General features: G+C 42.6%; 2 protein-coding genes across 20 annotated transcripts in view; both read right to left on the reverse strand.

The window, feature by feature from the left end:
* Positions 1-27196, reverse strand: part of LOC119117275 — a 376942-nt gene that overhangs the window by 123549 nt on the left and 226197 nt on the right. The gene's annotated exons all lie outside the window — the stretch shown is intronic.
* LOC119117199 (copine-8) lies at positions 1627-26923 on the reverse strand. 2 transcript variants are annotated; one of them, XM_037243359.1, is made up of 20 exons: positions 26650-26923; positions 20253-20293; positions 19548-19594; positions 18586-18689; positions 17059-17098; positions 15513-15589; positions 12800-12863; positions 12603-12706; positions 12376-12480; positions 10614-10655; positions 10043-10118; positions 9641-9694; positions 9505-9566; positions 6453-6499; positions 6053-6234; positions 5855-5982; positions 5333-5435; positions 4927-4984; positions 4783-4856; positions 1627-4254 (listed from the first exon to the last, which is right to left on the reverse strand). In XM_037243359.1, the coding sequence occupies exons 1-20, from the start codon at positions 26745-26747 to the stop codon at positions 4066-4068; spliced, it is 1695 nt and encodes a 564-aa protein (XP_037099254.1). In that variant the 5' UTR covers positions 26748-26923; the 3' UTR covers positions 1627-4065. The 2 variants fall into 2 exon arrangements, with proteins under 2 accessions (XP_037099254.1, XP_037099255.1); XM_037243360.1 differs by lacking the exons at positions 1627-4254; positions 4783-4856; positions 4927-4984; ... (2 more) ...; positions 6053-6234; positions 6453-6499 and adding an exon at positions 8728-8950.

The raw sequence follows: 27196 nt of genomic DNA on the forward strand, positions 1-27196 counted from the left end.
TCCTTTGTATTTTTTTATTTTGTTCAAATTCCAACCGAGCTCCAACTCTTCCAGCGTCTCAGCTGCGCGTTGCTAAGCGACAGGCCGTGTCAGGAAGTGACAAGCGCACATAATTGCGACCCTGTTTGACAGACACAGCGCAGTGTTCATTAGACATCATGTCTTGTGTTTTTTTTTGGATCTATGAAAAAAAAAAAATCTTACTTTTGTCTACACTGATCACCATGTAATCACTCCAGTCAAGAGTTGAAACAATTATCAGTCATCGGACAATAATGTGTCTCTGGTTTGTTTGAATTTCTACCTCATGCTCTTCAGCTCTTCAGTCTTTGTGCATGTTGCTTCTCAAAAACGTGTTCTCCCTCTCGCGTCAGATGTTTGATTGACAGCGATATTAGCACCTTCCTCTGCTTTGCACCCCCCCCCCCCACACACCACATCCTCCGCGCTCCTCCATCAATAGAGCCATCTCCTCCCCTGGCCTCAAGGGATGCTGGGAAAATGAAGCTATTTATGGCAACCCGAGGCACTCCAGCTTGGTGTAAATACACAATTTTTTGTCACGGACATTCTTGATGTCTATGTCCACCACTGTAGCACGGCGCAATATCGACTTCAATAGATGCGGTTTTATCGGCATAATAACGATAACACATTGATATCGAGTCTTGGTTAAATATCAGCTATCGCTTTTAGATCACGATACAAGTAGATATAAAAAGAATTAGAAGTTAGTGTCGAAAGAATATCACAATTTGACGATATCAGCTTCCAGTATCAAACTATCATCAGATACATGCCTGAGTATCGAAGATATCATTCAAGCTGATATTTAACATCAGCGTGACATTGATACAAGATGTGAGTCATTAATTAGAATGACGTCTGCTGTCCCGACATTTGTCTCCTTGACTGTTTGTCACATGACACATCTCCGTCGCATGCTATAAGGCTAACTCAGTCCAGGGCTACAAAATTGAGGGCCGCCCCGACGACATGTCTAAATATACGCAAGCGGCATGATGGTGACGGATTGGATTACGTGATTAAATCCCGCCGTGACACCAACCCGATGATATTTTTCCATTTCCCGTCGAGGCATTCGCTTGATGCGTCGATAAATAAAGCTCAGAGAATTTACCATCTGGAAATAAATGTAAGGTGAGATGATCGGCAGCCGATCCATATGTTGCCAAAATGGCGGGAATGTAAACGTGTGACATTGACGGAAGTCTAACATGGTCAGCATGCTTAAATTCACACATGGAAGCGGTATCGGCACTTGAGTATCGGGTCTGATTAATTTTGCTACCTTAATCTTTGGACGCCCTCTGCTGCCTCTCCAACAATTCTCCTAAATGTAAACAAAAACTAAAATACATGTTAGTAATGAAAATCAGATTAAACAAGATTCAACAGTACTGCTGAGCTCACTATTTAAGTTTGCGATTTTATGACAATCAGGATGGCTCATCTCAAAAGTGCCTGCTGAGTTATTGCCAGCCCAATCAACCTCCGAGGGATAAACGCAGAGTATTTTGGTACTTTCTATCTCCCCGTGGGGGTTCACATTCACTCTAATTGACTCTCGAAGCAGGCGTCGACCTCATTCACAGATTCATAGCACTTTTTCATATGAATATTTATTTAAAAATCCATAGTTCAATACAGAAATAGTCATCTATCATATATAATAAGACAATCAGTATTCAGCCATGCTTTCTCCGATTATTAATCACTGTTTAAAAAAAAAAAAAACGCATTTCCACTTCTTCAAAAATAAGTGCAAAGAAATCACAATAGAACACTGACGCAAAATCATTTCTCGAGAGAAGGCATCGCACAATTTCCAGAAAAGATCAGTTAAGGCCATTTTTGTACAATTATTTTTCATATATTTCGGAACACACAGTTGTATTGAAAAAAAAAAAGAATAACGAACCGGTGCATCCTTTGTCAAAACTGTACATGCAAACATAGTGCACATTGTTCAGAAGATATGACGAGCATACGATATATTATTTGGATCGCTTTTTAGTAAACAAAAGTCTTTAGTGTGTTAAACACCTCACGTTATCATTTGTAGAAAGGCAACACGCGCACATACACACAACTTGAGCTCATATGAAATCATTTCAATGAACAGGCTTGGAAATTTTTGTATCCGAGTACATTCTTTTCATGAAATTAGGAACCTCTTAACAAAAACTCTATTTGATTTTGGAGCTTATTTTTTGTCAATTTCAAATTACAATTCCCCATAAAAATATAAACCACTGGCCGAGCGAGGCTGCGTCGTGCAGCTGGCCGGGTTAAAAAATAAATAAAATAAAATTGTCGTGGCCTTCCTGGAAGTGACAGTAAAAATAAAGTCAACTCTGAACCCCCGTGGCAGCGGATCAAAAACAGATCGGATTTTTCAGAGCGCTGTAATGAGCTCCTTTATGCTGACCTGCCGTCCTAATGATGTGGAACGCAGTGGGCGACCAAATACAAACACACACATGTGTCGGCCATGTTGGCACTGCTACAATAGAAAAGTGTCACAATTTGGCAGTTCACACTATTTGCTACCATAATCAATAAAAAACTAACGGGTTAGCAAGATATGTCATATTGGTCCCACAGCTTTAAATTCAATTAATATAGAAGGAGGATATCACATTTTGATCATCAACGTTCCATAATAGTTCAGACACCGTTCATTCACATTGAAGGAAAAAAATAAAAAGACATTTTATTTGGACAATTAACAGGATGTGTATATTCTTTGCGTTTTTGACCACTGGGCTCTTTATGCTCAAACAACGTGAGAGGAGATGGTGTCGTTTTGAACATGAGAATTGATATTATGATGATATGATAACAAAGACGCACGTACGTTTATACAAACCCCCGAGCATGTGGGCATTACTGCCAAGGCCGAGAAGAGACAGAACACAACTGTGTTTCCATTCATTAAGAAAATAACAAATTAAAATCGATGCAAAAATTGCACGCAAAAAAAAAATCCAGAATTGTTTTTTTTTGTTTTTTTTTTTTACATTGGTAAACAGGACCAATAAGTATAAATGCCAAATTGTATGGAATACCCTATTTTTTATTTTGGAAATTAATGTGTTCAAATAAGTTTTTAAACTATTAAAACAGTGGATTTAATATTACTTGGAAAAATACGACAAAATATGTCTTTGTTTTTGCAAATATTCCCCTTTTTGTCTTGGGGGAAAAAAATACACTTGTTTTTGTTGCAAATTTTTACCCCCCCCCCCAAAAAAACTTCATTTGCGGCCATAATGTTTGAAAGTGTAAAGCTGCCGATTTTCTAGTGCAATTTCCCAGATAATAACTCAAATATATCAACCGTGGCATTAACCTCAGAGGTATCATCGTGTTTAAAAGGCAAAAATAAACATTCTGATATGTGACATACATATTGGCAACTTCAAACTAGCACATCGAGTCGAAATGAATGGAAACACAATCGAGAGGGGCGGGAGATTGTCCGAGGAAGACGTCACATTGTGGCACACTCAACCCACCTCAAGACAGACGCATGGTTGGAAGAGGTAGTGCAGGGCCGCTTCTATGCATGCACGTGGTCCAGGCTACACTCATGCAAAAAAAGCTTCAGAAAACACCAGTACGGCACGGTACGGCACACAAGGGCTACCGGGACCTGCACTGCTGAGACCTGACGCGCATGTCAGGACAGAGAAAGAGAGAATATCACAGGCTTGATAGTGAAAATATAAAAGTAGGAACAGTAAAAATTCTTACTGTAAACAGTGGGTTAGTTTGAGAGCAAGACAAACAGGTTATAGTTATTTACAGCTGAAATGAGCTTCCCGTGAGATTCCTTCAAAAGTAACCTGCTGCCTCTTTTCTTGTCGTCATCCCGTTTTTTTTTTTTTCCAGGAATGCTTGACAGTGGAAGTAAACAGATAGGATTTCTCCCCCCTCTCCCCCTCCCCCTCAGAGTCCAATCTCCCGGCCCGGTAAGCAGCTGTTCCAGAACACAAGAACGGCAATCGAGCGGCTTGGAAAAAACGGATTTCCTTTTCTTCATATTTGTGTTTGGATGGGCTGTCCCGGAGGCGTGTAGGGAGGCGGGGCGGGCGCCGGTTTGATACCGCGGGTCCTCATGTAGGAGAGGAACTGGTCCGGAATCTCGGCCAAGACGTCTTTGGCTAGACGGGCCATGCTGAGGATGTGGTTCCCCGTCCGGTCGATGTAGTCACGGAACGGGACGAACTAGAATGAAGAAAGTATTTTGGTATTTTAAAACCATTCATCAAATTTTATAATGCTGAACCGGAGTCGGGTCTCGTACGTACGTGGATGTTGGCAATAAGATACGTTTTTTTTTTTTTTTTTTTTTTTTTTTTTTAAATGAGAGAAGAGTTTGATCTATGTGGTAACAATCATAATAAAAAAATAAAAAAAATAAAAATAAAATAATTAAAAAATAAACAAACAAATAAATAGATCCAATTTTTAAAAAGCAAATAAAAATAAAAGAAATAAAATAATTGGATTTGCCCACTTGTCATTTGCTCAGTACAGTAAATAACTCCATTGCGTAACTCTGTTGTCGGTTACGAAGACAGAGCGACGAGACGATTCACTTAATGAGCCGCTGTCACCTACAATTATAAAGATCATAAGGGAGACCAATTTATGCTGGAAATCTTTAGCTGCCAGATGCCAACTTCGCCGTGTCAGCGGGTCTTATTAGTTTGCCGATAATGAGAGCCGCGGTGGTGAAGCTAAAACACATACCTGAACGATATCTCTCTCTGCATATCTTCCTCGGGATGAAATTCGGACCTCGTCGCCGTCTAATTCAATCATGGCTGATGGGAAGAAAAAAGAAGAAATAATCACAGCCTTTGTCAATCAACCATTTTCCAAGGCTTTTCTTACCGTCAAATTCGGCTGGTCCAACCCCCACGATGATGATCGACATGGGCAGACAGGAAGCCTGAGGAAAAAAAAAATAATATTCATAATAATGGACCCTGAAGTCCACCGATAAAAAACGTGTTGACCTCAGCCTACAGCGATGATCTTATTTTTTTGTTTCTCTGTAAAAGGTCACATATCAAGCTAGCCGACCTCTAGACTCGGCCATGCGTTCTCAATTTTTTGTTGTTCCACCATATATTTCGCAATCACACGGGCTTCCCTCAGGAATACACCGACTCGACAATGATGGAGGAGATGGATTGAAGGGGCTGCCAACATTGCAAAACGACAGTTTCATTCAGTGGGAGATTTTGATGGGGGGGAAAAAAAAAAATTCCAGTTCTAATTTGAGCTAATCCCTTACGTTGACTATGGACTCCTTGGTCTGGGCCATGTCTGAGATGACGCCGTCGGTGATGATGAGCAGGACGAAGTACTGCGATCCGTCTTTCACGGATGCAGCATACCTAAAAAAATAAAAAAAATACACTCAGAATTTCCAAGTGATTTTTTTTAGATCCACCTCATTATTTATAAAAACAGCAATGAAGACATTTACAAGTTTTCCAGCAAACTGTTGTTTTGTTTCCTTCTTGCCTCCCCGCTGAGTAAATGTCATGTGATTCCCACCTCGCCTCCTTCTACTGCGGAGGATGTTAATCTGCCGAGCGTCGATTCGACAGCTCAATAAGGCTTTTCCTTTTCTCCCGTGTTCGCACGACCTTTCGACTCAAAAGGCTGAAGCGCTTCGAATTAGGGCCCCTCACTTTTTTCAGATTTGTTTCCACAACAGTTACGCAAGAATATTTTGTGTAATTGATATTTACTTATTTGTCCTGCTCCAAGTTGAGAATGCAAAGTAGACACAATATGAGGGAATTTGTACCTGGCGACGTGGTTAACCACGGGGGAAAAGTTTGTTGGACCGTAAAGTTGGACCGACTTCAGGCTCTGGTAGTACGCTTCCATCACGCCATCGATTCCTGCACAGTAAGGATTCTGAGGGTTCCCGTTCTACGTAGAAAAAAAAAGATGATCAAGGTTTTTCCTTTTTTGCTTGACGGATGAGTTGATTTGTTCTCACCAAAGCAAATTCGTGGGAGATCCGTCCGTCAGGAGGCAGTTTGGCTCCAAAACCGAGAGCGGGGAACATCTTGTCGCTGTCGTAGTCCTGAATGATCTCTCCGACCGCTTTCAGGGCCATGGCGTAAGCGTTCAGCTGGTAGGGGCTCATGTAGTGGAGTGAGGTGGGCTGGGCTGGGTTACCTGGACATGACAACCAGGTCAATTAAAATTCATTAAAGCCATCATTTGAAGCTTCAAATTTGCTTCATGAACCAGTTGTAATTTTTTTCAAACCAACAGTGCAATCTAGAGGAGTCAAAAACTGGTTCATGAAGCAAATTTGAAGCTTCATTTTCTCATGATGATCAGGAGTAAAAAAAAAAAAAAAAATTTCAATTGAGATCGTTCATATGACTCACCGTTAGAAGCTGTGAAGTCAATGGCCACTGTGAAGTTAATCTGCGTCCTTGGAAGACAAGGGCAGGGAGGGGAATCATTAATCAACGACGGCCTCGTTTATCACCATGTAAACAAAAGTCTCGATCTAACTATCTTGGCCGAGAGTGCAAACAGAAGGTCCTTCCTGCAGTTTTTAGCGGTTAATAGCAAAACTGGGACCTTAGAAATTAGTGGAGCGGCTGGATGTGGTCAGCCTGTCATCGTTTTTTCACACCAAGCATCAACCCCCCCCCTTCTCCAATTCTCTTCTTCTGTTCACTGCCACTCCAACACAGCGCTCACATGTCATCTCGCGGTCGGAAGCAGCCGGCAGCTTCATCTTATTTGTCACCTCAGCGGGCCAGAAGAAGTGGCGGCTCTACAAGCCATCAGTCGTGCTGACTGGACACTCATTGGTCCGGAGGGGGACGTCAGGGATGGACGGTGATCAATGTTGCCAACTTATTTTAAAAATAAAAAAATGTACAGAACTCACTGAGAGGCGGCGACAAAGAAGATTAGAAAAACACATGTTCCGGGGAGAAATAAAATTCTGACAGGGATTTACGGAGACAATGTCTTAATGTCACACTCTTCTTGAGGAGCTTTGAGAAGCTGTCGTGAGGCAAATGTCAATTGTCATGATGGGGACCAGAGGGTCTTTTTTTTTTTTTTTTTAAAGAAAGGTCTGTCATAATAAGACACAACAATTCACTCAAGAATAAAGGCTTTGCATGCTCGGAACACCTGCGGCGTCGCTGGACGGGCAGGCCCCATGGCGGTTGCTAGGCAACAACAGTCAGCAAAAGTAGCCAGCGTTTACCTTGGCTGCCGAGCAATGTTGACTTTAATTACGGCTTGCCGTCTTGCTTCGGCACGTTGGGCAGGTGTTTATTCTATTTTTTTTTTTTTTTAGTGATCCAACTTTGATTTGATTTTTGAGGGAAACATTAACAGATGTCCAAGAAGTTTGACTGCAGCGGCAGGAGAATCTCATTTTACTTGACGGGCTTACATGAGCTTTTCAAATTCTAATTCTACCCCCCCACCGCCCAAAAAGCTTTGTTCTGCCTCTTCTTACACATGACATCTCCTCCATGTTCGCTTTCCTCCCGCTTCTATTCCGGTTTTCAATTCAGCTAGCAAAATAAGGGGAGGGGAGGGGTTGGGGACAATATCTGTCACCATGAGTGACAGAGCAGCCATCAAAGGCGCCACTCGGAATGAAAGATATGACCAACAACTGTTCATTATCACCCGAGACCTGGTGAATAGAAGCTCCTTTGTGAAGAACCATGGGTGGTTCCAACGCTTTATCAAGCGCCTTGAAAAGAATGAACTTGCTGCAGATTGAGACGGAGCCTTTTCCAAATCAGTCATTTATGCAGCCAGCCGATCACGCTCCTAATTAGGTCCAAATGAGCAATTAGCTGATTGGGTTGAAGCGCTGTAAAGAGCTGCCAATCAGAGAAGAAGAGGGGGGGGGGGAGGCGGCACTAAAAGGAGATAGAAGGGAATTTTAAAATAGAAACACATTGGGGATTTCAGAACACGGCTTGAGTGATTTTCCTGTATTTGTGTATGCAAGCGTGGTCATGTTTGTGTGAACAAGTCGGCCTCCATTATGCCAGTGGACCATTACGCTCCATTTAGGTCTCAAGCAGTGATACACCACTTGGCACTTTATTGGGTCGCAACAAGCGCGGGGGTACTTGCGAAGAGCGAGCGAGAAAAAAAAATCGGGTTTGTGGAGAGAGACCACATTTCTCCATTAGGAGTTGGAGGATGCACGATGAAGGTACGCACGTGCCGGGCCGGAAAATGAACAGCGAATTGCTCAGTGACATTCACTGTGTGCATCCCCTGCCATGTGATTCAATAGCATATTGATTTCTTTTGAGGACCTCCATTGTTGGAAAGCAACGGGATTCAATTGAGGTAGAACAAAAGTAATGGGACAGCCCACAGTGGTTTCCAGTCAATAAAAAAATGGTCACATTTGGTTGATAGATGAACAAGATATTAAATGATCTCAGTCGGAAGTCGGCCTGACTTTGGCCCGGGTTATTCTGGCTGCCGCTCGCATGGGAATATTTGCGAGGCATAATTATATTTGGCCGACTGCAGATGGCATGCCGTGGCGAGGTTATTGACCGGCGGCCGACAGAGCTCATTGCGGTTTTGGAACGGGTCGACAAAATGTATTTAGCATTTTGTGTTAGTGGATGTCAAATGTACAGAAAACTGACGAGGACTACACTGAAGTCTTTTATTGTCAATGCAAAAATAAATATCCTATAGGTAATAAAAATATAGCGAAGTCATTAAAATGGATTCACACAGGAATGCATCCTGTCATGTTTTCAATTTTAAGGACGGACTTTCGTCTTCTCACGCCTTTCTGGACTTCCCACTGGTGCCGTGGCAATGTCAAAGTGGATCAGGACTTGCTGGAGTCTGGGAATCCTCCACATTGGACCTGTTTGTGGAAAAGCGTTTACACTGATTTAACCTCCGTTACTACCTTCATTGTCATTTACAACCATCACCGGAGAAGCAAGAGAAAAGAAAAGTTCAATAAGTGGTCTTTAAAAAAAAAGACAGACTTTGAACATTAACATTGTGCTTAGCATAGCAAAACAAACAGCTGCACATTAAATGTATTGCACTTACAAGTTAAATACAACTGAACCACTGGAGTAGCTAGAGGGGGCCAGCAGGGGCACTGCCTCCCCCTTAAATATGCTTGTATAGGTAGGTAATATTCCAATTGCATGCAGATATATGTAAATATCACTTACCAAGCAGCTCAAAATTCGGCCATCTTGGAATTTTCCGGAAATCCACGTCAAAAATAAAATCGCCGTGAGTCAATACGAGTTTGTCTTTCAGGCTATTTTGCTACGTGCGTTTAGTCGAGCTCTGTCGGCCACCGGAAGACGAGGAGAAGCGGGACGCGGCTCATTAAAGGGATACAACCCCAACCGTTTTGCAGGCGGCGTGTTTCAAATAAAAACGCGGTCCTTCACTTACCCGCCCTTAATGTAGTCCAGGAAGGTGACTTCGATATCCACGAGAAACGACAACAGTGTTACCTTGAGAGAAAAAAACGAGGAAAGGTTAGATCAGTGTCAAAGATAAACTGATGGATTTTTTTTTTTTTTTTTACCGTTCCAGAGTTGAGGTATTTTTTCTTTTTGTCTTTCTTCTTTTGATTTACCACCTGAAAAATAAAATGTTAACGTCCTTCACACCTTTAAAATGCACATGCAAGCGGAAACAACCAAGTTGAATTCCAACAACGGAGGTTGCACGCTCTTATAAATATGACGGCAAGGTCAAAGTGAGGGGAGAGCCTGGGGGGAAAATAACATCCGGAAAGTTGAGGATTTATGTGTTCACATTGAGTGTCGCAAGTGAAGGTGAGGAGGAAAATATGGCTTGAACACGCAAAGAGAGTTTTTCCCCCAATTTAAAAATTGCATTCCGCTACACGGCAATATCGGTTCGAATTCGATTAAGTGTTCAGCCCTAGCGGAAAGCTCATTATGGCTAATGGCCGCTCACTCACCTCGTAGACGTTGAATTGGCTCTGCCCTCGGGATAATTCTCTGTAGCTGGTGCTGAAATCTCCAATAAAGTCATGACTGCGGGGAAAAAAAAAAAAAAGTCACTCCGACAAGACGTGTACGGGATAATTCATGCAATGTGATACTCGGGGCTGACTAACAATTTGTAAAGCACAAAGAGTTCTATTGAAATTTTCGAAAAATGTCATTGCGCTCTCTCTCAGAGGAGATAAACGGTGGTGCTGAAAAGAGGAGTTTCAATAATAAAACCCAAATGCTTGTTAAGCTTTCAATTTGTGAACAAGCCAGGAAAATGTGACTATGACAAAATAGCTTTATATATTAAATTGCAAAAAAAAAGAATAAAAATAAAATAATAAATAAATAAAATATATTAAATTGCAATTGACGACATGTGACTCACAATGCTCACAATGCTCACAATGGCGGAAAATTCTCCTCGAAATGTAATCACCCGTCCCAACCCCTGAGACTTAACCGTGATCACATATTCATTTGACTTCATGATGAACTCTGAAGACACGTATATTACCTCTGTGGTGCAAGATTTACCTGCCGTCTCTATCCCAGTCGTACACCTCAACCTTGATTGTTCTGCGTAAAAAAAAACATGAAATAATGAGCACCTGCTTCAAATCTAAATGAGATTTTTTTTTTCTGTTGATCCTGATGAAAATCGTTTCCGCAGCGCTCCAGGCGCTGCCGATGCTTTTGTTGCAAAAAGGCGACGCCATTAAATCCTGCCAAAAAAACAAAACAAAGGCATCTATTTGCTTGCCGCGTGGCGAGCGACCCTCATTAAAACGGGAACCATGTGTCATCGCGTATCGCGTGACTCCATTTGATAGGAAAAATGCTAATTTCTTTTAGCGGCGGCGGCGGCGCCACAGCATCCATTCGGCAGCTTATCTCCATCTCCAAACAGCTGCATTTGCCGCCATATACTCGTATCGTAATTCATCGATTTCCGTGCGCCGCGGCTTACGAGGATCTACTGTACGTCGGGAGACGAGCCTGCCCGAGGCCGATATTATTATCGTGGTTATCTCTCAATATTTCACGAGGCGAGGAACAGAAACAAACAAGGATGAAGAGAGAGTAGAAGCGAGAGAGTGAGGACGTTTATTAAACGAAAACCGAGGGTGCTTCTAATGAGGCTTGACTTTGTTTTTACTGTAACCGCCGCGCGACTCGGCTCCCTCGAAACAAATTGCATCTAATTGAAAACACCCGAAGCCGAAGCCTTTCTTCATCCTCCTCGTCTTTCAATAAAGCCGAGCGAGTCGAAACCCGAAGCGGAGCTAATGGTCCTCGGAGCTCGGCGTAGGCGGCCGGATGAGCATCATTACGGGAAAGTAGGTGTAATAAAGTTAAGGAGCGGGGTCCTCATAAACCCGCATATTATTTTAAAATAGATATTTCAATAAATCCCCGCCGTGTTCGCACCCACAACGGCGCATATTTTGAACGCTTGAAGTAGTTTCTCGCGCCACACAAGCGGCTTAGTAGTTTCCGAGATGAGATGAGTTCTTATCTCACATCACAGACGCGACACAGAGGGAAGGAGTAGGAGTGGGTCCACTTTTGGTTTCCCGAGTAACCCATTGATAAGGCCTAGCTTGACTCCGCCGCGCAAATAATCCTATTGTGCCCACAATTGCGCTGCGGTGCACTCCTGCCCGACTGACAGGTGTCCAGAAAAACGGACATATTTCCCTTTATGTCGCACTTTTCATTTGCAGAAACGGACAATGAGTGAATGCTTTTTTTTTTTTTTTTTTAAGTTTGTTAAATAGCCCACTCCCCGTATCAGCACCAGGGACAGCGACTCTCCAGCTCATCTGATTGGCTGTAAAACAAGTTCACACCCACCACGGCGCAAAATGCTCGGCTTGCCCTGATTAAATGAAATCCTACTTTTCAATAATATTAAGGCTGTTTTATTTTCATTTTTACTTTTTTTTTTTAAAAGCCCGCAAAATCGCAGTCCCACTGTGGATGACATTTTTTTCCAACAACTACACTCCGGGACAAAAAGAGTCTAGAGGTTAAGAATGATGAAAATATGATGAGCATTTTCATGTTGTAAATGTCATCTGATATCAGCTTGAATCAAATAAATAATGCCATTTAATAACTTGACATTTGCCTAATTAAGCAGTGCAGATTTTTCAAATAGATGCCGCCGGCATGGAAGTTTGTGTTTTTCTTGCGATCGGCTGACTAACAATTTCCTTGTTGTCAGAAATGAAGAAATAACAAGGTGTTTCCCGACATTGGATTACATTTTATAGCTGAGAGAACGCGGCTGTACCTGTCATAATCGCCGTTGCAAAGAGCCCGAACGGGGATTTTAAAAGCCTGCCACACTGGGTTCAATGTGTTCTTCACCACTTCTGTTTTGTGGCAAATGGTGAACCTGCAGAGAGAGAAAGGCTATAAAAGATTAGCGGGGGGTGCTAAGTCAGTTTGGTTACACAAGCGCGCATATCGCACAACCCCAACCTGCTTAAAAAATATATATTTTCATCCTCAACTCACGTGCTGTCCTCGTTGCTCCTGTAGAAGACCAGGAAGGGGTCCGACTTGCCGAAAAAATCCTTCTTGTCCAACTTGTTCCCGCAAAACTGCATCATAACGGACTCCTAGTAAAACACGGAACAGGGACGAGGCATGAATTAATTCGATTTCCATCAATTAAGCAAGGAGCATATTCAATCATCATTCCGTCCCCTCACTCTGCAGTTGTTCAGCTCCTCGGCTTTCACGATGATCGTGCCGCATTTCTTGCCGGTAATGCCTCTGTAAACAAACACAGCCATTGAAAGTAATAATAATAATAATAATGATAAAAATCAAGGTTGCAGGAGAATATGCTAACGCTCACACAAACTTTTACCAAGGACGATTGATACTTGATATAAAAAGTCAACACTTATATATATCATATATATAATAATTAAATACAATTTTATATTATATTATATTATATTGATGTATATAAAGTGCAGGTTGAAAGCAAGTACTGTCCCTTGAAAAAATGTGAATGCACTAGTTTACTCGAAACAGTCACACATTCATAGTCAACATTTCGATGTGGTCACAAAAGGCGCTCTGTTGTGAGGGCGTGGCGTTTGCGGCTACGGTGTCCAGTAAAAGGCGAGGCAGACGGTTGAGAGGGAGAATAACGACATGGAAAAGTGCAAATGTGTGTGCCCCCCCCCACACACACACACTGCCCACACCCCTGGAATAAACATCGCCTTGAAGGAGAACTTGACTACTTCATTAAAACACCCAACAGTACACCGCAAGGACGAAAGCAGTCGAAAGGTGTCCCACCCCCCTCCCGTCTGCAGTTGAGTAAATAAAATCCCTCTGGCCTTTTTGTGATGAGAGCACAGGATATGACAAGCATGTACGGGTGACAGCAGCTTGTTGTCAACTGTTTTTTTTTTGACAAGCTTTTGTACTGTGGCACCTTTGAGTGCCCACAGCGACACGTCACCCAGAGATTCTTGCCATCTTTCACTGCGGGTTTCAACAACTCTCATCTGTTTTGTTTTTGTTGTCGGCTAAAATCTATATGAGGGGGGGGGGACAACTAGGTTGAAGCAAGCACACTTGGCCTCTTTTTGGAGAAATGTCTTTTAATATGTGTGGGAGGTGCAAAACTATCAAATATATTTTTTTCTATATTGCAGATTTTGACCTTTTGGCAAAAGTAAACTAATAAAGAGTCAAGAGTATGAAACGACTTTGTTTGTGCCGCTAAAGACGAATTTAATTAAAAGCAAGGAGCGACTTTGGCTAAGTGAGTAACGTAATAATTACAAATATTTCCACTCGCGTCATGTTGAAGAAGAAATTTAGTTTCATTTTAGTTTCGACACGATAAAGCGCTGCTAAGAATACTTTCCGATTGTGAGCATGCGAGAGGGAGAAGTGGTGAATCCTCTAATCAAGAGACATGGATTTGCAATCAGGGGGCTAGCTTGAAACAGGTAATTACGTTTTGGGCTGCGCAAGCACAAGCCAGGACAACGATGCTACCGTCTATCTTGTAATCAGCGAATGGGATTGTAGAGAATACCAACGTGCTTATTTACAAAAAGAAAATTCTCCGCATACTGCAGGACCTCGCTTGACTTCCAAACCAGACAAATGTGTGCTCTTGCCGGTAATTCTATTTTTGCTATATTTTATTTATTTAAGAGACTACACAGACTGCGGGGCCGGGAGTAGCTCAACCTCGCTCTGGGTGAAAAATAGAAAATAATGTCATCTGTGTCACCAAATGACAACGGCATAAGGACGTTAGACCGAGTGGGAATGTTTTCGGTGATGAAAATGCAAATTTTCCAGGGCCGGTGTCTCGAGAGGCGCTCGCAAAAACACGAGTGCTCTCATGCAAATTTGCCCAAACAATGAGTCGGGGTGACACATTGGAGTCGATCAGACGTGAAGAGTCAAAAAGGGGCCCTCGCGAGATCTATTAGCGTCTCGTTCAAGGCACTCGACTGCCGTCTAGCCGCAATAACCACATTTGCATTGCCCGGTCAATAAGTTAAGTTTGAAATTTTTGACACCTGCCAACGGTGTTACAATTGTCACCTCATGCGCAGCGGACCCAACCGGAAATTTGATCGAACAATGAAATTAGCCCTAATTAGCTCTCATTAAAATGCTCAGAGATTCCCCCTGATGGGTTGAGCAGCAGGTGTGGGCATGACAAGGCCCAACACACACACACACACACACGGGAAAAACATACGGAATTATTAATAGACCTTGACATTATTGGTTATCCTTCCCTCAAATCAAATGTGGCATTAAAAAACATGGACGGCATATCAAGTCTCACCACCTGTGTGACTTGCTTCATCTACCGTATTTTCCGGACTATAAGGCGCACCTTCAATGAATGGCCCATTTTAAAACTTTGTCCTTATATAAGGCGCACCGGACTATAAGGCGCACCATTAATGCATCATGTCAGATTTTTAATCCAAATCAAATCATTCTCCATTTTATCTTTTTTATTTCAACTTCAGACGTAACAAATTACTTTATAATCACAAAATAATGATCCATAGTCTTTTTGATTCATGATTCATAGTCTTCAGCGGGCCACTTATGATTGATTTCATGACACAATGCTTCGGGCCAGTTTAAATTTAGGAATTTGGTCCATATATAAGGCGCACCGGACTATAAGGCGCACTGTCGGCTTTTGAGAAAATTTTAGGTTTTTAGGTGCGCCTTATAGTCCGGAAAATACGGTCATTTATGTCAATCATCTCAAGACCAGCACTTTTTTTTAGCGATTAGCTTGACTGTAATTACTTTATTATTTTATTATTCTATTATTTATACCATTATTTTCTTATTATTTATATTATTCATTATTATTATTATTATAATACTTAAGTATTGCTGAGGCGGACTCACCCGAGAGGCTTTTCTAAGCGGCTGCCCAAAGATCCGACGGCTTCGCCGAGCGTACAGTAAGCCTGGCCCAGAAAGTCCTGACAAAGAAGAAGCAATTTTAAAAAGCGCATTGACTCAGTATTCAGGGGCAAAAAGCAACGAAAGAAACCAAAAGGGCTTGCCGCCAGACGGGCCCAAATGGTTTCGTGGACCCCTTTGTGTTCCCTATCGGGAGATAATATTGGCGAGAAGATTGAGTCTTCCTCCCACCAGCCCTCACAGCTGCCCCGCTCGGCTCCTCTACGGCTAAATTAAATTCCAATTTCGCAGTGCACATGATGAGACGTTGCGTTGGAAGAGACAGAAATGCAGGAGAGGATGACAAAAAAGCAGAAAAAAAAATTCACTGCCAACCCGTTTAATATCTTTGACCGTCTATAATGGCACTGAATGAGGAACGTTTATGTTAGGTGACGAAAAACGGACCGTTTCCAAATCTATTTTTAGCTCTGTAGGTCGGCTTTGCGTATTTCTCACCCGGCTACACCTTTCATGTTAAAACACTTCTAATGGATCGGCTCCGTGGCTTCTGCTCCCCCCCTCCCCTTTCGGAGACCCACGCCATCTAAGGAGGGCTACTCGGCGAGTGCGCCGCCTCCTCCGAGCCGTCGTGCCTGTCTCTTCTTGTACGGGATTATTGATTTCGAGATGATGTGATGGCGAGGGGGGGGGGGGAAGACAGATTGAAGGAGTGAGATGGCGAGAAGGAGAAACAGAAAGACATTGATAGAGGAAAGAGACAGAAAAGCCACAGTGGGGAAGAAATGATGGCTTGGAATTTGATTTTCTATCATTACCTTCGTGTTAGGAGAGGTATTACGATGATCTATCACCGCAAATTAGGTTTAACCGCAGTTGCAGTTAGTAAAAAGAGAGACAGTGCGGCAAGAATTGTCATTTTCCCCAGATAGGAACAGCAAATTGTCATTCATGAAGACGGACGAATTGATTATTGAGATTGCGTCCAAAAAAAAAATAGACATGGTGGCTGATGGACTGAAAACTAGCGAGGTTACTTCGTGGATGTCAAACCCGAGGCCCGGGGGCCAGATACGGCCCGCCACATCATTTTATGTGGCCCGCCATGACAAATTGGACATCAACTTTACGCGTCAATACTAAATCAAAAATTGAGTTCACTTTTAATAAATAGAGTTATTGCTAGCAATTTTTTATTTCCATTCATTTTTTGAAATATTTTGGCCCTCCGAAGGAAACTATGATGAGGCTCGCGACAAAAATGAGTTCGACAGCCCTAGTCACATTTATCACGCTAACACAGGCAACATATTGTTCCGCTAATATCTTCTTGTTTACGTAAGAGTCTTCAAATGAACCAAAAGCTGTGCAAAGAGTATTTTCCTTGAGTACATAATAAACACACTCAGTGTAATGAGTAGATTACTGTTGTGTGGCTGAAACTAATGGCCGTTATTAGCAAGAGCGGCCCGTCACCCAAAAAAACAAACAAAAAAAAACACGATTAGATCAGAAACAGAGTACTCACGTGTTTCGATAAGTTGGCGCTGTTGGAGTCGACGTCGTACCTGCGTAGAAAGGAAAGCGTGATTACAATATGATGGGGGGGGTGACAAGAGCGCAACACGACGGGAGATTGCAGACGGATAACTGGGTCAAACAGCTTGTCACCAGCAATGGCACCAAAAGTGGCGGGGATGCACTTGGCGTTATCACTGCCCCACTAAACTGACACTAAACGGACTAATTGGATGTCACACGTATGATTGTTGGGTATCATCTATGTTCTGTGCAACAGGGGGATTTTCAGTCGGGTATTATCCACACCTCGACCCGCGTAATACCTGCCAAGAGAAAAATTTGCTGGGAAATAGCTCGCAAAAAGTGCAGAGGCTACTTGAAAGGATTGGGCGCAATCAAACAGGCCATTTGCTCGATAATCGGAGATCATTTCACAGCTGCGCTCAAAGTGAATTGCCGTTTGTTGGATCATATTTTGTTCAAATTTGGCCAACCAAGCACAGACTTGAACATTTTTTTTTTTATCTTAAATAAATGTTAAATAAATAAATGTAATACATAATAATTTAATTAATTAAAAATGTCATGATTATAAAATATGTAATTAATTTATTTAAAAATATGCTGACAATTTGGTGCTCTTTCCCATTTTTTTTTTTTAACTGCATAAGAATCTGAAAGCGTCAAACGCTTCTCCCTGTCTACTTTTCTATCGCAGCCATCATACTCAGGTCACGGTTGTTATGGTTACCCCAGAAACATGACACACGGGTACTTTACACACATAAGAACGTCTCCCCCACGAGGCCTCGAGCAACAGAGTGTGACAGCCGAGGTTAGCTGATATATGTACGCTACGCTCATCCATGTATACACAAAAAGAGACACGCCCCTGGGACACATCCCCATGCTGTTTTAATTCCGTTACGCCCGGTTTGGACGAAAAACGAGAAGGAGAGGAAAATGGCTCCAATCGATAGACCTTGAACCCAACAATTGTTCCCAACTGCCCCACTTCAATGCTATTACAGGTAAGCGAGCCGCCAAAAACGAGAAGAGAAGCTATCGGGTCGATGCTCGTAACCGAAAAGATGGATGCTACGTAGAACTGTCGTTCGCCGCGGAAAATAGTCACTACCTTGACGGGTGAGATGAAATTTTCGGCACTCTTATCGAGCAGGCAAAAAAGGCAAGACTTTCAATCAAATCTGAGCGAGGAATAACTTTATGAATCCCGGCGGGTACGTCGGCACGTCTCCTTAGAATATAATTAGTCTGCGTCTAATAAAATAAACCTGGCCAAATGCTGCCTTAATTCAATGAGGGATGGAATTGGAGATGGGGGGGTACCTGCAGGCAAAGGAGGCAAAATTCATTTTCCAAATAGCCGGTGGGCTCCGCTCAAAAAAATAAATAAAAACAATCTTGTTATACGTTCCTTTGAACCGATACCCGGGGATATAAGTGAAGCCTCGAGACTCGATTTAAGTGGCAGTCAACGACGTGGGATCATCACCGAGAACGTTTTACTTACAAGTCAAATCGAAGGTTCTGCCGCTCTTCAAAGAAGTAGTCCAAAATGAATTTCCGCACAAAGTCCGGATTAAGCGTGTTGTCGATCACCTCGGTTCTCCCAAACTGAAATCCAAAATCCAGATCTTAGACACTTGATACCTCAAATGGAACTAATTCACCCAAATAACATAGCGACATAAGTGTTTTAACAGGCCATTAACGAGAGTGGCGGTGACTCATGCGCATAATTTGCCCAGTTTCTACTCGGGGAGGAAAAGTGGCTGGCGAGACTATTATACCAAGCGTTGGAGTAATCAATGCCGAGCGGCTGACAGATCATGTCAATGAGGGTCAGCCAAGCTCTGGTTTGGCATTTAGCGTAGCTTATTAACAATGCGCGCGGGCGACGGAACTACTCAGAGCCGTGAATAACCGTAAATGATTGCGCCGAGAGATTTAGCCTCTCATTACCATTTATGAATTTGAATACTTATTGTGACGCATGTGCGCCGACGGACGGACGTGTCCGTCATGTTGTGTTGTTGAACAAAATGCTAATGTTGTAGCGCAAAAAATGTAATCGGCATGAATCGGCAAAAAATGGCCGATTTTTGGCCATCGGTATAATTGCTCAATTAACCCATGTCGTATTAAAACATTTCCCATGTTTAAGAACTTAAAAGTGAGAAAATAATGAAAAAATATATTATTAAATGATTATTTTAAAAAATATATTTTGGTAGTTTTTCTTACCCAGAATAAACTTTTTTATTTTTTAGAAAATAAAAACAAAAGAAAATAAATGTGAGAACATAACACATTTTAAATATATTATTAAATGTATTAAATGATTATTTAAAAAAATATACTGATATTATTTTGTTAGTTTTTCTGACCCAGAATAAACTTTTTAGCTAAACTTTTGCCTCTGGTGTAATGACAAAAGTGCACGTGGCCTTATATATAAAATTGAAGACCCACCTCTCTCCATTCCTTGTTGCCCATGCCTTGCGTGTAGAGGACGCAGACTGAAAAACACACAACGCGACATTAAAACCAAAGATTCAATGCGTGTTGACAAGCGACGGACGTATAACAATCTGCTTCCCGTCGCCATTACTAAGAAAACATCAAAGCCTAATAGTCTACATTTTTACACGATGCCGCAATCACACACGCACTTTGGGGTATTATGCGATTTCCTGGAAATAATCTAAAAGCGAAAATAATAGCCCTTGCTTTTTGATGTTATTTCAAATACGTGTGTATTATATTTCCATATTGGTAACAAAACAACAACAAAAGAAATGTCATGGATGGAGTTTCAAGTTGCTCTTTTCCCCAACGGGCCGTTACGTCGCCGCCGTTCCGTTAATCCTAACTGTCAGCGTCATCACCTTGTCATCCGGGTTGCCGCCAACGCGCTGACATGATTGTGCCGTGTTTACAACTGGCTTGCCCCGCCCCTCCCCTTTGTTTACATCTTACATAGTGTAGCAGAGAAAAACAAATAATTCAGGAGGGAAAGGACCACTGGATTTTTCAATCTGCTAAAATAACATATGGTGTCCCTCAGGGGTCAATCCTTGCACCCCTTTTGATCAGCATTTGAGATGTTATGGAATCTAATAAGTAGGGGAATCAACATCGTACATCTTGGCAAGAAAAACAAAAAAATAGTCTTACTTGGGTCCGATTTGGAGAAAGTGTCTCTGTCCAGCAGGTTTCTGTGGAGATGGAAACAGATGCATGATTCAGTTTCTGCTTGGCTCGCGCCAGTGAGTGGATTTTCACACATGGACTATTTACGTATTCCGCTCACCGTGCGCCGCCGTTACCATAGCTCACCGACTACTTTGCCAACTAAATATATTCGTTTGTTTGCACTTGCCGGCGGACAAAAGAGATTTGCAACTGATAGACGAGTAAGAAAGTGGAATTACAAAAAAAAGCGGAAGGAGAAAATGAACCGGCTGGTATATGAATGTGGCATGTGAGCTGAAATGATGATTTCTAATTTGAGGATAGAGTGATGGATGATGGTACTTCATTTGCTGGAGAGGGGAAAAAAAATTAAAAATTCAAGCAGCTTGCAGAGTGGGGTCGCTCCATTGTCAATGAGGTTAAATCAGTGCAGTGCGGAAAAAAGCTTTGATGAGAAGTGATAGCTATACGGAACGGATATTTCAGATTATCTACAAAGGTCCTTTCGCACGACCCATCCAAGTTATTTTTTCAGAAGTGTAACGAGGTCCAAATCTGCAACTTGAACCCTGAAATAGCACCCCCTATAGGCCACCACTGGGACTTTAACAGAAGTGACTTTACAGTTTGTTTAATAACGCCAAATGTTTCATTTTCATCTGATTATTGATCAATATGGCCGGTTGGTAGAATATGACGTTATCGTCCAATCGGTAGTATCAATCTTGACAATTTGGCGTCAGTTTCCCACGCCAAGTCGGGGGCGGGAGGGGGTTGGGGGGGGGAGTTTAGGGACAAGTTAAAATCCACATTCTCCCCCCTGCAGAGCATATTTAAAGCTCCACGGTGTACGAGTGGCTGCTGCTCAAAGCGCATCAGGCGTGGTGGCACTCCAAATGGGCTTCTGGGCTCCCCCTGTCAGTGTGTGTGTGTGTGTGTAATACATTTTCAGGATTTCCACCTCAGAGGATGACTTGAATGATTCATCTGGCTCTCTCTCTCTCGCTCATTCCTTCCCTGTTTTTTATCCCAAGGCAGGGGGTGGAAAACTAAAAGCTGCCATCCGATTCAGACAGGTCTGCAGGGATAAAAGGTGCCCGACTCAAATAGTTCTACGATTTTTTTGGGGGGCCTGAAACGTGCTGCCATTTCACACTTTCAAATTGTTTACTATGGTTGACAACCAGGAAGAAAAAAAACATGAGCAGTGATAAAGTGAACTTTCCGATGGTTCTTTCACTTTTTTTATTATCGCTCATGGTCAACAAGCCCGATTTAGAAATCGTGTTTAAATGTCAAATGTTAAAATATTCTGCAATCTGCCCGAATGCACGGCATTGCCCTTTTCAAGCACTCGCTTATACAGTCGCCAAATAAAAAGGGGCATGATGATTAATCGTACATGGACTTAGCAACAAAAAAAAAGAAAAAGACACGAGCTCATTTGTTTGCATTTACGAGAATGTGGAAAGTCATCTACCTCCCCGTTGACGTGTTAGTTATAAGCACTGGATTAGTCGTACGATCGAGACGCGCTGGAGCTGAGTCACGCTCCCAAAAAATGCTTCACACGCAAAATCCAAGTCTGCATAAATTCCCATCATCATTTTTGTATGATATCTAATGTTTCCCCAAAGCGTCGATGGAGGCCAGTCGGACTAAACTGCACCGAAAGCCACGTGCCAAAGGCAATTAAGGTAAAAGCCATCGGCGCAGATGTGCGCCGAACATGACGGATGTGCAGTTTGCCGTGTGTGCGTGCGCCGAGATGTTCTCTTGGCTCTCCCCGAGCCTTGTCAGGAAGAATTAGGGCAGCCCTCTCGGAGTAGCGGAGAGGAAAAAAAATACAAGCTGCTGATGCTCTCCTCCTTTTTTTTTTTTGTGGCCTGAGTTGCACATCAAAACAGGATGGATCAATAAAAAATGCAAGGCGAAAGAAGCGATGGAGGGTAAATCGCCACGTGATGGGGCAGGTACTTGTGGCGGTGTGCTCGACGGCCTGTTGCGAACATCGAAGCGTGCCCAGTTGGGTTCCCTCGTGCACTGCGTCTCCAAGAATATTTCTGCTCTGTTGCTAGGCGCAACTACACACCTAATATCGGTCGTTATACTGTACAGCCAGTGTCACTATTTTTAAACAGAGGTTGGGAAAGAAATTAAATGCAGGACAAAGTTCCAGAGCGGCATATTAGCACCTATCTTATGAGCATTGGCATTTCAAGTTGGCATTTGCCCTTCGCTGTTAATTTTGGAGTTAATAGAGCCGATAAAACAAACAGATCTCATCTCGCTTAATGATGACAACGATGCCATTCTCACTTTTCCAGATCTGATACGGTGGAAAGACGCCCGCTGATAAAACACGCTAACTAAGGTGCGCCACGCCATTTATAAATGTTTGGATATGAAAAAGGAGATGATTAACTATTCCAAATAGTCCTCCAGGCTCCCTCCCGCATGTTTTAATCACACGAAAAACAAATCGCAGGAAAAACAAATCGCAAACATTTGTGTGAAACTGTGCTAGCACTAAATGGAACAGTCCTAAAATAGTTCAGGAGGGAAAGGAGCCATTGTTTGACCACTGGAATTTTGTTAAAATAACATATGGTGTTCCTCAGGGGTCAATTCTTGCACCCCTTTTGATTAGCATTATGGAACCAATTAAAATGAATTAAATGGATGAATCAAAATGTCCTCCAATTAAACTAAAAAAAATGTGTTTTGAAGAGCAGTAGACATTTTTTTGGGGGGGGGGGAGTTTGACATTCAGAATTGAGTACGTGCTTGCAGTCATACTCACAAGGTGAGCATGAGTGTTGAACTGGATATCCACTAGACCGTGGACAAAGTGTGTGCATGCTGTCTCCAGACTGAATGTGTGGAAGTCTATTTAGTTCCGTCTCCCCAGATCCAACTTTTTCAGGTCAGGGTCGAATTGCCGGCCGAGAGAAGGAACGAGAAAATCCCTTTTTCGCCATGACGTGCGATCAGAGCAAAACTTTCTCCTGGAGAAATGTGCCACTTGAAATTGAATGACCTGTCTGCTATATCTAGCTAGCGCTACTTCATTGATTTCTCAATCGTAAGTTCTTCAATGAGAAATATATTTCAATGGGCGCGGTTCTTCGGAAAAGATAAAATAGCTCAAATCGACGATACTGGTCAGTATGTTGCCATGGTAACCGTCCAGCCGTAAGTCAATCTACCTCAATTACTTCACATAAAGTGCTGGTATATCGCTTGAATATTGCGAAAGGCATGGAGGCTGAAGTCCAGTTCAAAATACTTCTACCGGCGGGCATCATCAGATGATTTATTAACTTCACTGAAGTTTTGCAATACACACACAAACACTAGCGTAGCAAATCAGTCAAAGGAAAAAGAGCAACAGAGGGAAAAGGGTCGATTGTAATTTCCTCCCGGTGCATAAATCTTTACAGCCTTGGGTCTGAAAGGCAAAAACCTGATTACACAACACTATTTGGGCCTGCGAGACAAACGCACATAGCGCTCCGCTCACAATCCACCATAAGACACAATGGACCAATCCAAGAGATCAATTCGTGGCCGCCTTGAAAGCTTTCTTCGATACGCTGTAGCGCCGTCGGACTGATTGCCGCTGCCTTTTTGTGTTCTCGGTCAAAACCAAGCGAGCTCCCTGCTGCTAAGGACCACCTGTAAACAGATGTGGAAAAATTTGGCCACGTCGTCGTCACGCATCCTTTTGTGCGTGGAGCTGGCAACCGACGCAGCTCTCAGCGGGCCGCCCCCCAACGTGACGCTTTTCCAGTATTGTTTTCAAAAAAGACGATGAAGCTCTTGGAGGGCTACAAAAGGTCAATACGATGCCTTCTTATAGAATGAAGTGGGCGAGAGCCACCTTTTAATGATCGCTAAGCCTGAATTTCAAATTCACAAATCTCACAAGATTTTATTGTGTCAACAGCAATACCGGCATGTTTTCTTTTTCAACTTTTATTTTTTTCTACACCATAGAGAATATCTGAGAACCTGCGTGTTATTATTGTCAACAGCTACAAAGTTTGCTGACAGTGCTAAGCCCCTGGCACGAAAGTCAGAGCGAGATGGGGGGGAGAGGCTGACAGAAAAACATTTCCTCAGCGGTGTGAAAGAAAAAAGAAAACTGTCAAGAAGCCAACCAAAGAACAGCCTATATATCTCTTTTTATAAGATGCAACAGTGGGGAGGATAAAAAATATATACATTTTACAGAACCAGATTTTTCACATCTAACCCTAACCCGTTTAATTAAAAGCCAAGTTAGCTTTAAAACTCCTGCGTTTACGCGGACGGGTACAATCGATGATGGAATATTTGTACTCGAGGCCGTTCTCCACAACAGAGTCCCCTCGGCCCTATGAAGCAGACAATAACTCCACCTCGGAGTAATTGAATCTTCACTTTATGAGTGAAGAATAGCTTCTGTGCACTGTGCTATTGCAGCAGCTGCAAGTTCTTAGCGGAGTTCTTTACCCAACAGATCATTTTTTTGTTTGTGTATATGACTTTAAAAGGGAGGGCAGGGTCCGGTGAGTGACGTGGGAGTCAGAAAATGCCAATGCGGGATTGGCTGCTGTGCGCTTAGCATGGCTAACGGTTAGCTTGTGTGCCCGGCCATTTAGTATATTTAGTCTGTTCATTAAAGTGATAAAACCGGCGCCCGAGTCTATTTTTAAAAACTAATGAAGGCGTTAGAACCGGCGCTAACTAGCAATATAAAATTAGCAAAGATAATTAGCAGAAGAACACAAAATGTCCACAAGTAATATCAACTCATGTTTTATTTTAATTTATTGAATTTACAATATAAATCAGATTATTACTCCACCTAAACAACCTGAACTAAAGTGTACCACTTGGTTGTTTTGTCCGTACGCTACTTTACAGTCAATTGATTTGAGCTGATGCTACTTCTCGGGTATCGATCGGCATAATTTACAATCCCCTTAGAATCAGAAACATTATCCAAATACGTTTCGGTCGGATCGCTCCGTATTCCCGGCAGCGGGCCTCACTCTCTCCACACTCAACCAGGCATTCAGTCCATTAATTTTGAATATGTAATCAATAAATAGAAGTCAAGAGATGATTCATGTGGCTTTTTGTCCAAAACAAAAGGTTTTCTCAAAACCGGCGCAATTTTCTTTGGAAAAGTCCCTTGTGGGACATTTTTCGCACTAATTAGACGCCTCTGTGAAATACAGATATGATCATTTGTGTCACGCTATTAGCCCCATTATATTAATATCTCTCTAGTGAATAAGATTTCGCACTCCCTCCCTATTGTCACCTCGCACACAATAACTTCAAAACCTGCGTAACCATGGAGACTTTGTACACTGGCTGGTGTGAAGAAGAAAAAAAAAAAAAAAACACGACATTTGTAGAGCGAAGGCATTTCAGCGCTGCCTCAGGTTGGAGGTGGGTGGATGGCCACCAAAACAAACGCGACCCCCCCCCCCCTACCGAAGGGCTGAGAATCCAGGTGACTCAGACATGAGCAAATTCTGCCAAAACACGTTCATATATTCTGTCGGAACGTAACATCTTTCTCAGAAAGGCAATGGCTATTATTATCCATCCATTTTTTCTCGTACTTCCTCCAATTGAGGTCGAGAAGAGGAAGCTGGGTGAAAACAAGCAGAGGCAGATCGAGGGATTCAATCCCAGATCCGCAGACTGTGAAGCAGAGATAGTCACATTAGACGTCCCCACAACAGATACGACAGAATGATGAGGATATAAATAAGAGGTTACAGAGATTAAACTCATAAAATGTGCCCTTTTATTTGATAGGAATAAAATTCTTCATTGGAATTCCATTTGGGAGCCGTCTGGAAATATATGAGACATAGCAAATTGCTCCAAAGCATCATTACACATCCAAGGCAGCACAGTAGATGTTTTAAATTTCAACTTTAAAGATATTTAAGGAGTATTCTGTTTTGTTTTCCTTCCTGGAAAAGCCACTGGGCGTGTGAGGTCCCTCACCGTGCCCCAGAGGAAATCCCCACCCAAAGACATGTTTACAACAGAGGTTAAAATCCACACCATTGCAGCCTTCTTTCTTTTCAATGTCACAAAACACACCCACGTTCTTTCTGTCCAACACATGCTCATATTTTGCATTGCAACAGCACAGCTGCAGCAATGGCAGCCAGGAAACGTCACAACAACAAAGACTTCATTGTGTTGACTTTACTTTCGCTTGTCCTGTTTATGACGTCACGAGCGCTTGTTTTGGAAACTTGTTTGCGACATTTATACGTTGTCAACTTTAAAGGAGGTTGAATGACACACGGAAAGTTGACGAAGAACAGAACGGAAATTGTTATTTACGTGGAAATATTCTTACCTGCAGGAAACTGTGATTTCAACTTTGGTGGCAGGTATCGACGCGTTGAGCGGGTCGAACTCGCCGATCGACGCCATGCTCAAGAAACTGTTGTTCATCCTGTCCCAAAATTGAAAGAAAAAAAGATTTCACGCCACTTCGCTGTTCTGTTGTGGTCCGCCCGGTTTTTCTCTCCTCAGCGGACGGCGGCGAATGAGCTACGCGGTGGAATGTGAGCCGTCCCCGGCGTGAACCAAAACCAGGGAACCGCTGACAGATGACAGCTACAGGCTGGGGAGTTGTGACGTCACAGCACGCCACGCCCACCTTCTTTCCGGCACTTCCTACACACTTAAGTTGTCTATATATTTTTTTTTTTTAAGTAATAAAGTATTATTGTGACGATTAATAAGTGCGTCCGAGCTGTCGACGTAATCTGACATGATGACATTTCTCGGTAACGGGGAAGGAACTACTTGACGCAGCGGCGGAAGCAAACGTCGGCATGCAGCCAAGAATGCGCGCTCAATTACCTCCTCACTCACTTTTATTCATTCATACACTTCAT

This window comes from Syngnathus acus, chromosome 23, assembly GCF_901709675.1.
Source record: "Syngnathus acus chromosome 23, fSynAcu1.2, whole genome shotgun sequence".
Classification (NCBI taxonomy): Eukaryota; Metazoa; Chordata; class Actinopteri; order Syngnathiformes; family Syngnathidae; genus Syngnathus; species Syngnathus acus.